Source organism: Antechinus flavipes, chromosome 3 (assembly GCF_016432865.1).
Source record: "Antechinus flavipes isolate AdamAnt ecotype Samford, QLD, Australia chromosome 3, AdamAnt_v2, whole genome shotgun sequence".
Lineage (NCBI taxonomy): Eukaryota > Metazoa > Chordata > Mammalia > Dasyuromorphia > Dasyuridae > Antechinus > Antechinus flavipes.
In genome coordinates this window covers 583,485,317-583,499,039 of record NC_067400.1, presented here as the reverse complement: position 1 = coordinate 583,499,039, position 13,723 = coordinate 583,485,317, and the positions used below count along the sequence as shown (strand labels likewise).

General features: G+C 52.9%; 1 protein-coding gene across 4 annotated transcripts in view; it reads right to left on the bottom strand.

Annotated features, from left to right (window-relative positions):
- The window catches only part of RAP1GAP (RAP1 GTPase activating protein), a 113,165-nt gene that overhangs the window by 19,807 nt on the left and 79,635 nt on the right, over positions 1–13,723 (bottom strand). For all 4 annotated transcript variants that reach the window (XM_051988308.1, XM_051988309.1, XM_051988310.1 and 1 more), the window contains exons 4-13: positions 12,483–12,518; positions 11,366–11,413; positions 10,459–10,497; positions 7,779–7,964; positions 4,196–4,299; positions 3,860–3,938; positions 3,243–3,296; positions 1,464–1,547; positions 874–974; positions 403–532 (exon numbers count right to left, since the gene is read on the bottom strand). In XM_051988308.1, the coding sequence (XP_051844268.1) occupies positions 403–532; positions 874–974; positions 1,464–1,547; positions 3,243–3,296; positions 3,860–3,938; positions 4,196–4,299; positions 7,779–7,964; positions 10,459–10,497; positions 11,366–11,413; positions 12,483–12,500 (843 nt within the window). In that variant the 5' untranslated portion in view covers positions 12,501–12,518. The remainder of the gene's footprint in view (positions 1–402; positions 533–873; positions 975–1,463; positions 1,548–3,242; positions 3,297–3,859; positions 3,939–4,195; positions 4,300–7,778; positions 7,965–10,458; positions 10,498–11,365; positions 11,414–12,482; positions 12,519–13,723) is intronic.

Below are 13,723 nucleotides of genomic sequence, written 5' to 3'. Positions count from 1 at the left end.
AGGGAGGGAGGATTGGGGGGGAAGGAGGGAAAAATTTGGAAGACAAGGTTTTACAAGGGTGAATGTTGAAAATTATCCATGTGGGACAGCTAGGTGGCGTAGGGATAAAGCACCAGCCCCGAAGTCAGGAAGAACTGAATTCAAATGTGCCCTCAGACACTTAACACGTCTTAGCTGTGTGATCCTGGGCAAGTCACTTAACCCCAATTGCCTCAGCAAAAAAAATAAAATAAATCAATAAAAATTAATTAATTAATTAAAATAATTTTTTAAAAATTATGCATGCATATGTTTTGAAAAAAATTAATAAAAACAAAGAAACAGTGCTCATTTTACTTTTTTCTGCAAACCAATCCAATTGTCTTGATTGCAAAGAGTGAGGTGCTAAGAGCCATGTTTTACCTGTTGGGCATCCCCCTCCGTGTAGGGCAGTTTGGTGGACACGTGGAACATAATCTCTTTGTTTCGAAAGTTGCAGTAGACGGACTCTGTCCCCGTCTGCCCATGAGTTACATCCAGGCCGCCCCGAAACCTGCCATCCGGAGACAGCACCGCAGAGCTTAGCTGTACTTTTCTCCAGAGTGAGCCCGGCTCCCAGCCCTCCGAACCCCACCGGGTCAGAGTAGGGGGGCTTCACTCCCTGAGACCCCCTCCCATTTTTGGAGAATGACTCTTTCACTCTTCCCCCATCCGAATCCACTGCCCAGCTCCCCACCTCCATTGTCTTTTCCCAAGAATCATAGAATGTTGGATCCAGAAAGGATATTAGAGATGAGCTGGTCTGATCTGTTCATTTTAGAGATGAAGAGACAGAGAGAATTTACTCACCCTTGGTCATAGAGTGAATTAAGAGACCGCCCCAGGATGACTCACCCCTTAAAGTCCTGTAGTTTGACCTTCTGACCCAAGAATTCTAGGAACTCCACAAAGGCAGGGCTCTCCTCGTTGGTACTGAACAGCTCCTCCTCCGAGGTCTGCGGGGACATGGGGCTGGGGTCGTGGGGCCACCCACCCCGGGGCGGCATCCTTCTCCCGCCCTCCCCCGAACACCCCACAGAGCCAGCGTCCCCCCCAAACAGAAGCTGGAGCTCTCTGGGCACCCCAACCCTTCAGGGAGCTCCACGGAACCCCCGGGGAAAGCGGGAGCGCACCATTTACCAGAGCAGGAGCGTGGGCTCCGAGCTGGGAGGTCTAGACTCTAGTCCCAGCTCTCTCAATGACTCGCCGGGTGACCTTGGGCAAGTCATTAACCTCATCTATAAAAGAGGGGGGCGGGCGAGATGCCGCCCAAGGTCCTTTCTGGCTCTCACTGTCTATGATCTAAGGTGGGAGGCGATGGGACGGACCCAGCAGCTGGAGAATCCTGGAGTCTCTGGGTTGGTCACCTGCCCTGGGGGGTGGTGAGGGTGGGTCCCCCCAGGTATTGGCGGGAGGTTGATTCAGCAAAGTCCAGGGAGGCCCACCTGCCCGAGTTTCTGGTAAATGACCCCAAACTTGAAGTTATTGCTGATGACATGTTCATCAAAGGTGACGATGAGGCGGGAGGCCTGGGAAGAGCAGACAGTCAGTGTGCGTTCTCCAACAGAGAGCTTCCACCTGGGTCATCGCCTTTGCTCTCCGCCCTGAAACACACTCCATCTCCCCCTCTTCCTGGCCAAATCCTTCAAGGCCCTCTTGGCTCGCTCCTCCAAGAAGCCTTCCCTGGCTACTCTCAGAATGGGAACCGCCCAGGAGAGCAGGAACGCCTCCTACTATTTATTTCCAGCACTGAGCCTCCTGCTTCCACCCTGGAGGATGCCCTCAGATCTCTACATCTAGGGTCTGGCTAAGTGACTTCCGGACAAGCGCCAACAAAGGAATGTTTCCTTCCGGGGAGCAGAGACCTTCCTGACAACTGCCTCCCTTTCCCCATGTCATTAACTCCTTGTTCTGCCCTCTGGGGTTAAGCACCCGTGCATCCACACCGCTTTCCATTCACTCCCCTCAGAGACCCAACTGCACCCGAAGTCTGTACTGCCCATTTTTAACATTCAAATATCGTTTCTTATATCTCACCACACAGGTTGTCATTCCCCTTGAGAAAAGAAATATGTCTTTCTGATATCTTAAGTTCTAGGTTCTAAAGTCCCTCACAGACCCAATATTCTTTTCCAGAATCCTTCTCTATGCTATTCTAGAGTCCTTTCTGGCTCTGATATACTATGTTCCAAGACCCTTTTGGCTGACATTCTCACCACACAGGTTGTCATTCCCCTGAAGAAAAGAAACATGTCTTTTTCTGGTATTTTAAGTTCTAAGTTCTAAAGTCCCTCACAGACCCAAAATTCTTTTCTAGAATCTTTCTCTGTTCTAACATCCATTCCAGCTCCTATCTTCTATTATTCTAGAGTCCTTTCTGGATTTGACATTCTCTGCTCTAAGGTCCCTTCTGGTTCTGATATACTGTGTTCTAAGACCCCTTCAGCTGATATTCTCACCAAAGAAGTTGTCATTCCCCTGAAGAAAAGAAACATGTCTTTTTCTGGCATCTTAAGTTCTAGGTTCTAAAGTCCCTCACAGACCCAATATTTTTTTCCCAGAATCCTTCTCTGTTCTAACATCCATGCCAGTTCCCACATTCTATTCTAGAGTCCTTTCTGGCTCTGACACTCTCTGTTTTAAGGTCCCTCCTAGCTCTGATATGCCCTGTCCTAAGACCCCTACAGCTGACATTCTGTATTCTAGTTTCCCCCCGCTATGATACGCTGTGTTCTAAGATCCTTCCAGTCCTGACATTTCCTTTCTGGAGTCTGTGATTATAGGAAAGGCTTTCTTTCTGGGGCTACCCCCAGGCACAAAATCAGAACCAGTTTCCCTTCCCAAGGCATCTTTTTTCTCAGATGGAACTTTGGAGTCCTTTTAGACAGAGACCCTTCTGTGATGCTCAGAGCTTGCTAAGCTGGCAAGAAAGGCCTGGGAGTAGCAGGGGCAAACGTCCAGAACAACATTTCTTTACCCTACTAACCCCCCCCCATCAATCCACTCTAGGCTGACAGGCCTGGTTTCGGGGCTCTGGGGTGACTCAGACCCTTCTTCTCATTATCTCCCTCCTCCAATCTTGAGAATCCCAGGAAGTTGACTATTATCCCTGAGGAAACTTGGGGTTCCAGGGACAAGTTTCCAAATATTCAGAGAGTTGAGGGCCAAACAGCTCAGTTCTCACTCCCCAACAATGAGGATGGGACCCCAAAAGTCAGTCCTACCTTGGGGTAAAGCACTGGGTAGAATCGATCCACATTGACATCCTCACACACCAGCTGCAGGGAGAAGATAAGGGGGCATGTGGGGCTGGGCCTGAGCAGGTGAGCAGGGGCATGGGGGGGCTGGGCAGGGAATACGGGCCTTCCTTTACATGAGAACATAGCTCAGAGGACCAGGGAGAATTCGAGTCCTGACAGCAGGGGGAAAGAGGGGAGCTGAGGCTGGCCAGTGCTGCAAGAAGGACTGTTCCCAAGGGTCCCCGTGGCCAGGGCCAGAGACACGTTTGGAGGACTATGGGAGGTCCGGCGCCTGGCCAGAGTGAGTGAACACAGCGATGGGGGCTCATGCGGGTGGGTGGGAAGAGGTACAAACACGGGGGGAGCACGTGAGAGTGTGCGGCTGCACGTAAGATGGGCAGGGAGGGGTTTATATTGTCTGGGCCCTCACGGAAACCTCAGGAACACGGAGATCGAAGTGGGGGCTTATTCAGGCTCATCTCCAGCGGGTTAATCGTGGAGGGCGTGCAGGAACAGGCAGAAAGGACAGGCCTCCCCAGCCCGGTCCCCCCAAGGTCAGAGCCCGAAGCCGCCCAGAGGGTCAGGAGGCAGGGAGGGCAAACCTTGGCCATCTGGACTACGTTGGGGAACTCTGTGAGGCAGGAGATGGGGATGACGTCATGGTAGGTCCTACACTTCGTCCTGGGGAGAGAAGAAGGTGGAGTGAGAGAAGCAGAGGGAGCTGAGGGATCGGGTCTGGCCCAAGTTGGTGGGAAGGCGGGTCCAGGGAGAATAGGCTGAGGGGAGAAAAGTCCTGCATTCAAATCCCTGACTTTTCCCTTGGGTGTCTCAGTTTCTCCTCCTGTAAAGCCAGTGAGTGGCCCTTCACGCCTCCCAGCCCCCCTTCCCAGCAGGGCCCCCTCCCACCCCAGCCTCCATCACCCGGACCCCTGGCTCACCTGAGCAGCAGCCGGAGATGTTCCTGATCCCCAATGACGTCATACTTGAGTGAGAACACCAGGTGGCCCAGGGCGGTGTCCAGGGCATAGTAGTTGAAGTGTTCCTAGGCAAGGATGGAAGAAAGGGGACTCAGCGCCACAGAAGTAGCAGATCAAGAACACCCTCCCCCAGCTACGTCTGTTCCACTTCTGAGCCAGCATTGCCATCCAGCTGCCGTTCGGAGACCTCCAGAGACCTCTTGAAGCCTCTCATGCCCTGTAGGGTGAAAGCACCCCAAGACTCTGCAGCTAAAGCTGGGAGGAAGCCCCTCATTCACAGATGAGGAACATGGGCCCAGAGAAGGCCCAAGGGACCTTCACACAGGGACGCGGGTCAGCCGCCGACGTGTTTATCCCATGCTCCGCGCTGGGCCGACATGACCCGATGCCCGCCCTCAAGGAGCTCGCATCCTCCCAGAAGAGACTGGGTTAATGCCGCATTTATCCCTGATCTCCCCAGTCTGCACCTGGTTGTTCGCCTGCTGCTCCCTCTGAGACTTTTAATTGTGTCATTTTTCAATCTCGTTTTGACTCTCCGTGACCCATCTGGGGTTTCCTTGGCAGAGATTAGAGCAGTTTGCCATTTCCTCCTCCGGCTCATTTTACTGATGGGGAAACTGAGGCAGGCAGGGGAAGTGACTGGCCCGGGGCCACACAGCTGTCTGAGGCCGCCCTGGGACCCCTGCCCACCTCGCCGCCCCCCACAGGGTTACAGCTAGAAGGGGCTGGGGGTCATTTAGCACACCACTGAGGGCCAGCAAGTTCTCAGTGAGAGAACCGGGGCGGGGGGAGCGACCCAGAGGCCGGGCCCGATGACTCCGGAGCCGGGAATGTTCTCCCTCCGCCCCCGGAGGCGCAGGTACCCACGGAGCCGGGCAGAAGGCATCCCCGGGCTGCACCGTGAATCACGCCCTGATTGTTTTCTGCGTCTCCTCACTCGGCCGGGTCCTTCCCCACGGGCAGGGACAGGGCCCGTCGCTTAGTAAGTGGGTGACTTAGAGGAAGTGAAAGGCGTCCCAAGCAGGAGGCGCAGGGAGCTGGGGGCCGGCCCCAGGACGGGGGGCACGGGCCCTCTGGGTCCCAGGAAGCGGCCCAGAGGCAGGGATCTGGGAGGGAAGCTGGGCTCCACACCCCCTGACCCCGCCCGGCCCGGCCCAGCCCAGCGAGTGCAGCCGGCTCCCCGGCCAACGCCCACGCCAGGAATCAGCCGGAAGTGAGCTCCTGTTCAAACACGAAGCTCTCTCTAGGCATGGGGCCGGGGAGTGTCCTAGGATGACAGGGCCGGAAGGAGCCTTGGAGGACTCTGGCCCGGCCCACTCGTTTTACAGAGGGGCAAACCGAGGCAGAGCAGAGTTAAATGACTTCTGTCCCCCGGCACAGAGGGAACATTAGCAGAGAAGACACCTTAACAAAGGCACCTGGTTCCAAATCCAGTGCTCCGGAGGGATAAGGGTGGGCGCCCCTGCCGCCCTGCTCTGCCCCTCTCTCCATCCCCACCTCCTGCCGCCACAAGGGGCTGGGGAGGCCCTGGCTGTTCCAAGGGGAAGGGCACCTTGTCCAAGGGGACTGTTCAGAGAAGGAGCTCACGGACCTAAGCTGAGGCTACTCCCCCTGCCCTCCCTGGATCTTCAGCGGGTCACGTCCCCAGGTTGGGGGTGGGGGGAACCAACAGGAGGAGGCAGGGGGGCGGGCGGGCTCAGAACCTCGTGATGTTGGCTCACCTGCTGCCTTGGCGTCAACACCAGCAAGCCCAAGGTCATCCTGTCCTCTCCCCCAACCCCCACTCCCTCCATGGGCACAGCTGAGGGGGGGATGCTCGGTGTCTGGGTAATTCTCACATCCCTCCACCCAGGATCTCCTGGTCCCACCCCCTGGTGGGACCCCTGGACAGGGTCTTCTACCAGACTGTCAAAAACCTAGAGGTCCTTCCTCTTCCTCCCAATACTTGGAAGGCAAGGTCAAGGGCTACTTAAGAGAGACTCTGGAAATGTAGAATGGTAGAGTATCAACCGTCCAAGTTTGAAGCAGCTTTAGAACACAGAATTTTAGATCTAGGGTCTTAGAATCCAGGATGTCAGAGCTGGGAGAACCCTTAGAACTCAGGAGGTCAGAGCTGAGAGGGCCCTTAGGACCCAGGATGTCAGAGCTGGGAGGGCCCTTAGAACCCAGGAGGTCAGAGCTGGGAGGGCCCTTAGAACTCAGGAAGTCAGAGCTGGGAGGGCCCTTAGAACTCAAGAGGTCAGGGCTGGGAGGGTCCTTAGAACACAGGATGTCAGAGCTGGGAGGGCCTTAGAACCCGGGATGTCAGAGCTGGGAGGGTCCTTAGAACCCAGGAGGTCAGAGCTGGGAGGGTCCTTAGAACCCAGGAGGTCAGAGCTGGGAGGGCCCTTAGAACCCAGGAGGTCAGAGCTGGGAGGGCCCTTAGAACCCGGGATGTCAGAGCTGGGAGGGTCCTTAGAACCCAGGAGGTCAGAGCTGGGAGGGTCCTTAGAACCCAGGAGGTCAGAGCTGGGAGGGCCCTTAGAACCCAGGAGGTCAGAGCTGGGAGGGCCCTTAGAACCCAGGAGGTCAGAGCTGGGAGGGCCCTTAGAACCCAGGAGGTCAGAGCTGGGAGGGCCCTTAGAACTCAGGAAGTCAGAGCTGGGAGGGCCCTTAGAACCCAGGAGGTCAGAGCTGGGAGGACCCTTAGAACCCGGGAGGTCAGAGCAGGAATAAAGTTTATAATGCTGAACATCAGAGCCAGAAGGGATTTCAGAGATTGCCAGGTTTTATCCCTTCCTTCCTTTTACAACTGAAGCATTAAGAGTGAGATGAAGCGATCTGCTCCAGATCACCCAGTTCAGAAGGACGGAGTGAACACCTGAGCCCGGCTTTTTGGCCTGGTCTCCCAGTGGTGCCCTCCTGGGAGTCCTCCCTAGCTCTCGGGTCCCCAGGGGTCTCCAGTCCTGAGGCAGCAGCCAGCTTGGGATGCTTCTATTATTTGGAGGACTTTTCTAGTCTTCCTGCTTCTTTGCATCTCCCACCTCTGCCCCTGGCTCTGTCCGCCATGAACCTAATCCCTGAGGACAGCTGCCCCGCGTCCCTTCTGCTGCCTGCTCAGGTCACTGGCTTCTCCTTATGTGGGAGGCTCCTGGCATCTCAGCGCCAGCCTTGGCCACTCATGACCTGGATGGTCTTGGACGAAACACTTCCTTTCCCTGACCTCAGTCACTTTATCTGTAAAACAAGCCAGCTCCGCTGAAAGGCCTCCGAGGTCCCCGCCAGCTCCGGATGGCCTGCCTGCGGCAGAGCCGGCAGTGTCTGCCCTCTTGCCACCCAATCACGCTGCTGACTCATTCTCAGCTCACCAAGACCCCTCCCCAAGAAACCACGATCTGAATGCGGCTGGGAGGCCATTCGATGATCCCCGACCCACCCTTTGCCCTCCAGCCCCTGCTGCCCCGAGGAAGCTGCCTCTGAGTCCCAGGTGCAAGGGGAAGGCCGTCAGGGCACCTCCCAGGCCAAGGCCCCGCCATCCTGCCCTCCCCGAGGCCAGACCACTCACCTTGCCTAAGAAGTACTTCCGGTAGAGCCGAGCCGTGTGGTTGCACTCCAGCTTCACTTTGGACGTGGGGGACTGGAGCTGCTCAGTCTCCGGGATGCTGCTGAGCTCATGGTTGGTGCCTTCGATCCAATAACCCCCAAACTGAGGCAGCAGGATGAGGGGGAAGGGCCCTTCGCGCCCCAGGACCTGGAAGAGGAGATGGACCCAATCAGCCTCAGGTCACCAGCCGCTCGGGATGCAGTGAGTGCGGCTCTGGGGTCGGACCCGGTCCAGATTCTAACTGCATGAGCTTGGGCTGAGCGAACTGGACATAATGGGAGCCCCCTCCCGGGCTCTCGCGAGGGTCAGATGGAGTAACTAACAGAAGCAAAGGGCTTTGGAGACCTTGAAAAGCTAAGGATATGTCAGCTCTGACAATCATTAACCACTGGAGCCCTTCCACACTGACGAAGCCCTTTCCTGGCAACAACCCCACGCGTGAGCCTGTTGTCGTTGTTATTGTTGTTGTTTTGTGTTCTCTGATTATTATTAAGTATTAGAGGTGAGCAAACTATAGCTCTGAAAGGAGAAATGATTGGCCCAGTCCTTAAGCTAGGACTCCAATTCAGGGCTGCTGCTGATTCTTTCCCCTATGCTGGGTTTCCTTTCAGCTCGGGTCGGCTTTCATAGGTTTCCCCCACCACAGTCCTCTCAGACTCAAACCTTCCCAAAAAACCCGAAGGGAAACCAAGAATTCTTCTCCAGAAGCCTCAGGGGCAACAACCCCAGCCTTGCCGATCCCCTTCCCTACATCCTCGGCCAGTTCCCAGCGGTGCCCCCAGAGGGAGCAAAGATGCTAAGTGGGAGGCATCCGGGGGGTCAGTGAGATGGCAAAGAAGGCTGACTTCTGGGGACCCCCGATCTTTCTCTTAAAGGAGACTTCAGCCTGGAGAACCTATTCCCACCTTAGCGGATCCTTTATCCATACCGCACCACTAACACGGATGTGCTCCCCCAAAGGTCCTTCCTGGGCCCTCTTCTTTTCTCTCTCTACACTATCTATCTTGATGGTTTCATCTGCTCTCAAAGGTTTAATTATCATCACCACAAGAAGGCTCCCAGATTTTTTATCCAGTCCTGACCTCCAGACTCACATTTCCAACTGCCTCTTGTCCATCTCCCACTGGAAGCCCCCCAAACATCCTAAACTCCAAAACTGAACTCTGAAAGTGATCTTTCCCAAACACTTTCCAACTCCCCATCCTCCCAGCCACCCCAGCTCAAAACCTCCATTTCATCAAAAATTATTCACCTCTTCCACACGCCTGACAGATAATCAGTTACAAAAACTCCAATCTTCACAAAATCTCTCCTAATTTCCTTTAGTCTCTCCTCACATCATCGCCACCACTGGAGCTCAGACCCTCATCGCCACTTATCAGATCTACTATATTAGCTTTTTATATGACCTCCCACCACCAAAGCTCTTTCTGCCCCAATTCATCCATCATTACAGCCACCAAAGGGATTTTTCAAAAGTCTAAGTGTGGTCACATCACACTCCCTTCTTGTTAAGTTCCAGTAGCTCCCTCGTTCCTCTAAAATAAAATATAAATTTTTCTATTTGGTACTTTAAAAAAATCTTCAAAATGTGGCCCCTTCCTCCCTTTCCTGACTTGTTACACCTTGCTCCCTTCCACACATCCCATGACCCGATCACACTGGCCTTCTTGCATGTCTTCAAACATGTCACTCCATCTCCCACCTCCACGCCTTTGCCTCCCATGCCCGGGATGATCTGCTCCTAGCTTCCCTGACTTTCTTCAAGATCTCAAAACCCCAGTCTCTTTCCCAGTTCCACTCCCCAAACCCCTTGCTGCTACTGCCTTCGTCTCAAGATCACCTCACCTCTGTCCTTTATATAGCTCATTACAGTCTTAGTTACTTCTACATCTGCTTTGTCAGAACATAAGCTCTCTGAGGGCAAAGACAATTTAAACTTTTTCTCTCTGATTCTCCAATTCTTGCCTGGCACATAAAAATGTTTGCTGCCTGATTGGAATTGTTTTATTTATAATCTGCTTTTCATCAAGTCATTCAGCCCCTCAGGACCTTTAAATCAGTGACTCCTCTCCCCAAAACTTTGGGGCTTTCCACATGGGAATTTCCACCTGCTCCCTAAAACACAGGTGTCTCCCATGCCTTGAATTCACATCCTTATTACCTCTACCTTTTAGAATATGTAGATGATGCTCTAGAACAGGGGTCCTCAAACTTTTTAAATAGGGGGCCAGTTCCTTGTCCCTCAGACTGTTGGAGGGCCGGACTATAGTAAAAACAAAAAGTTTGTTTTGTGGGCCTTTAAATAAAAAACTTCATAGCCCTGGGTGAGGGGGATAAATGTCCTCAGCTGCCGCATCTGGCCCACGGGCCGTAGTTTGAGGACCCCTGCTCTAGAACAATCAACACTTGTTGAATGAACAGAAGCCAGAGCCACCTACCAAATCCCAACAAAAAGGGAGATCAGGGTGACAGGGGAGAAGGCAAAGTCTTGGTCTGTGGCCCTGGAGTTTCTCTTTCCCCTGAGGGAGTACAGGCCTGGCTAAGAGCTGCCAGAGACTCTTGACTGGGGTGATTAACCGCCCAAGGGAGCGAGGGATCATGGAGGTGGGGAAAGGGGAGGGTAACTATCTTGGATTACCTCATGGACACTGGGATACGGGATGTAATCCTCTTCTGTCTGAAAAACACAAACAAGCCAGAAGTAAGCTAGATTTACCAGCCCTAAGACTACCTTCTTTTCTGGCCCAAATCATTTGTTAAAACATCTTATAATCATTTGATTTCACCTGTCCACCTTTTTGGAACAGACATGACATTGGCAAGGAGAAAGGAGGAAGAGAAGGCAGAGGGCAAGGAGCTGGGAGAGTCCTGAGAACCCAGGATGTCAGAGCTGGGAGGGTCCTGAGAACCCAGGATGTCAGAGCTGGGAGGGTTCTGAGAACCCAGGATGTCAGAGCTGAGAGAGCCCTTAGAACCCAGGAGGTCAGAGCTGGGAGGATCCTTAGAACCCAGGAAGTCAGAGCTGGGAGGGTCCTGAGAACCCACGATGTCAGAGCTGGGAGGGCCCTTAGAACCCAGGAGGTCAGAGCTGGGAGGGCCCTTAGAACCCAGGAGGTCAGAGCTGGGAGGGCCTTTAGAACCCAGGATGTCAGAGCTTAGAGCACAGAATGTCAGAGCTGGGAGGAATCTGAGAACATGGAAAGTCAGTCCCCATTCTCCAAGTTCCAATGTTCTTAGAATATCTGAAAAATAGCCAGGTGATAAATACTGTCCATATACCCACAGGAGCACCCCCTCTCTTCTTCCTGTCCCTTAGAAATCTACATCTCTACCTTTATCCCATAATGCCCAAAGAAATACACAAATACCACATAAGTACTATAGAGGGTCAATAGCCCGGAGAGAGAGGCAAGGGGATGGTAGTGGGGTATATGGTGAAGAATCAGTTTTGAAGTACAAGTGAGGTCCAGGACAGCATTTTCCTGGGACGGGAACTGGCACTCCCCCCTCATTCCCCCATTTACCAAGGGAGGACGAGGACTCACTTTGAGAGGTGGTGGGAAGGAGCATCTTTGTTCATCCATCCTGCTTCCCTGAAAAAATAAGAGTTTAAAGTAATGGCAATCTTTGTAGATGGAGATACTCAGCTCCTCCAAAAACACTGACAAGGTATTTGTTAGCATGAAAAGACCCATATATTGTGAAAGAAAGTCCTTTAGGACACATTACGTCAGGAGGGCTCTTAAAATACAGAACATCGGAGCTGATGTCAGAGGTGGGAGGGTGCTTAGAAGACAGAATGGCAGAGCTGGAGGGGGCTTAGAATACAGTATGTCAGAGCTAGGAAGGTTCTTAGAACATGGAATGTCAGAGCTGGAGAGGGTTTAGAACATAGGATGACAGAAATGTCGGGGCTGGAGACAGTGAATGTCAGAGCTGCTAGGGAATTCTTTCTCATGTTGGAGAGCAAAAACTAAGACCCAAAGGAACCAAGCAGCCCAAGGCACTTCTGTGCCTATAATCCAGTCTAATACCTTTTTACTACACTACCATGCAAAAAATAGAATTCCCCCCTGGACTAGGACAAGGGTGGAAATTATAGAGAACTAGATTTGGGCTCTTCCAAAGGGAGAATAATCTATCAGTGAAAGTTCTGCAAAATGGACTGGGTTACTTTCAAAGGTAGAGAGCTCTCTATTATAGGGAGGATTTAGCCAAAGGCTAGATGCCCTTCATTAGGGTTCTTGTAGAGGAGCATCGTACTTCAGTTGGGAGCTCAGCTGGATAAACTCAAAGGTCCCAGCGATGCTCTCACACCGTGGGGCTCCAAGTGGAACGGACCCTGATTGGATGAGACCCTGGCCTAGAGACAGGAAGAGCTGGCTCTGAGCCCCCACAGTCAAAGGCAAAGCCAAACTGGAAAACAGGACCCCAGGGACACAAGGACCCTCAGGATGAGGGTGGGAACCTGGAACTCAGCATTGCTCAGTGCTCAGACGTGACCCACCTCCCCTGCCCCAGGGGGATGCTGCTGCCTCTTCCCAGCAGAACAGATCGAGGCTGAAAAGAGTATCAGAGCAGGAGATCTAGGTTCTGCCCCTCCCCCCTCATCACCCACCCCTATAGGACTTCCCAGAGCAGATCCAAAAAATGGCCACTTACCTGCATCTTCTCAATCATCTCAAACAAGTCTGAGTTCTGCAAAAGAGAAAACAAGAGGAAGGGCAGGGTCAGGTCACGGAAGCCTAAGTTCCTAGATCTAGATCTGGTCAGGAGCACAGAGACAAACTCCAGCCCCTCTCATTACACATGAGGCGCATGGAGATTTGCCTGAGATAACACAGGAAGTAGGTGGAAAGGCTGGATGAGAATTCAGGTCCTTTGTCTCCAGACAAAGTGCTTCCCCATTGGATCATTTCTCCTCTGAACCCTTCAAGTTTCCTCCCTCATCCAGCGACATCAGCCACAGCAGCAACCTGAGGCCCCCCGATGCTGTGGGGGGGAAACTGAGTTTTGGGTCTCCTCGGTGCTTTTCTGCCCACACCCATAGCTGGGGAAGGTACTAAGAGCCCAGAGCCAAGCCTCTACTCTGTCAGCTATGGAGTTCACAGAATCCTGGGATAAAATAGTTTAGAACTGGACCTTGGATTAGGTCCTCACTTAACTGTCTGATTTTATAGTCTGTTACATCAGACCATTATGGTTTCTCCAGCTCTGACCTCCTATGTTCTAAGGGCCCTCTTTGCTCTGCCTCTTGTGTTCTAAGGGCCCCTCAGCTCTAACATCAGTGTTCTAAGGACTATTCTACGTTCCAAAATTTTCTTAATGAAGAGGAAATTATGGCTTAGAGACATTATATGCCAGACATAAGGTCATGTGGGGATTATTAGTAGCCGATCTGGAAAGTGAACCCATATTCTCTGATTCCAAATCCAATCCTCTTTCCGACTCTCGGACTTGGGAGGGACTTTGGCTCACTGATCCAGAGTTGGTGGGGGCCTCCTAATCTCTCACTCGTGCAACTGCCTCACTGCCAAGAGGAGATCAGTTACAGACACAAGTCTTCTAACCCCAGAGCTTAAGGATCAGTCTTGCCCACTGAGACCAGGCCCACGGAGCTTAAACCCTGGGGAGGTCGGCCGGCACCATCTCCTGGATTCTCTTGGGGATAATGTCCCTGCTTATTACTTCTATTCTTCCCAGTCCAAAATGAGGAGAGACCCCCCTCTTTAAGAAGCCAGGGTCAAATCCTCTCCCTTCTAACTTGTCCCTAGGACAACAAGAGTTCCCTCAATTCCCAAACCTTGCCTCCTCAACAGATCTGTGTGGAGAGGCTCCAACCTGGGTCCCCGCTTTCTCAATGATGAAGCAGCATGGAAAAAAGCATTTGGACTCAGAGGAGG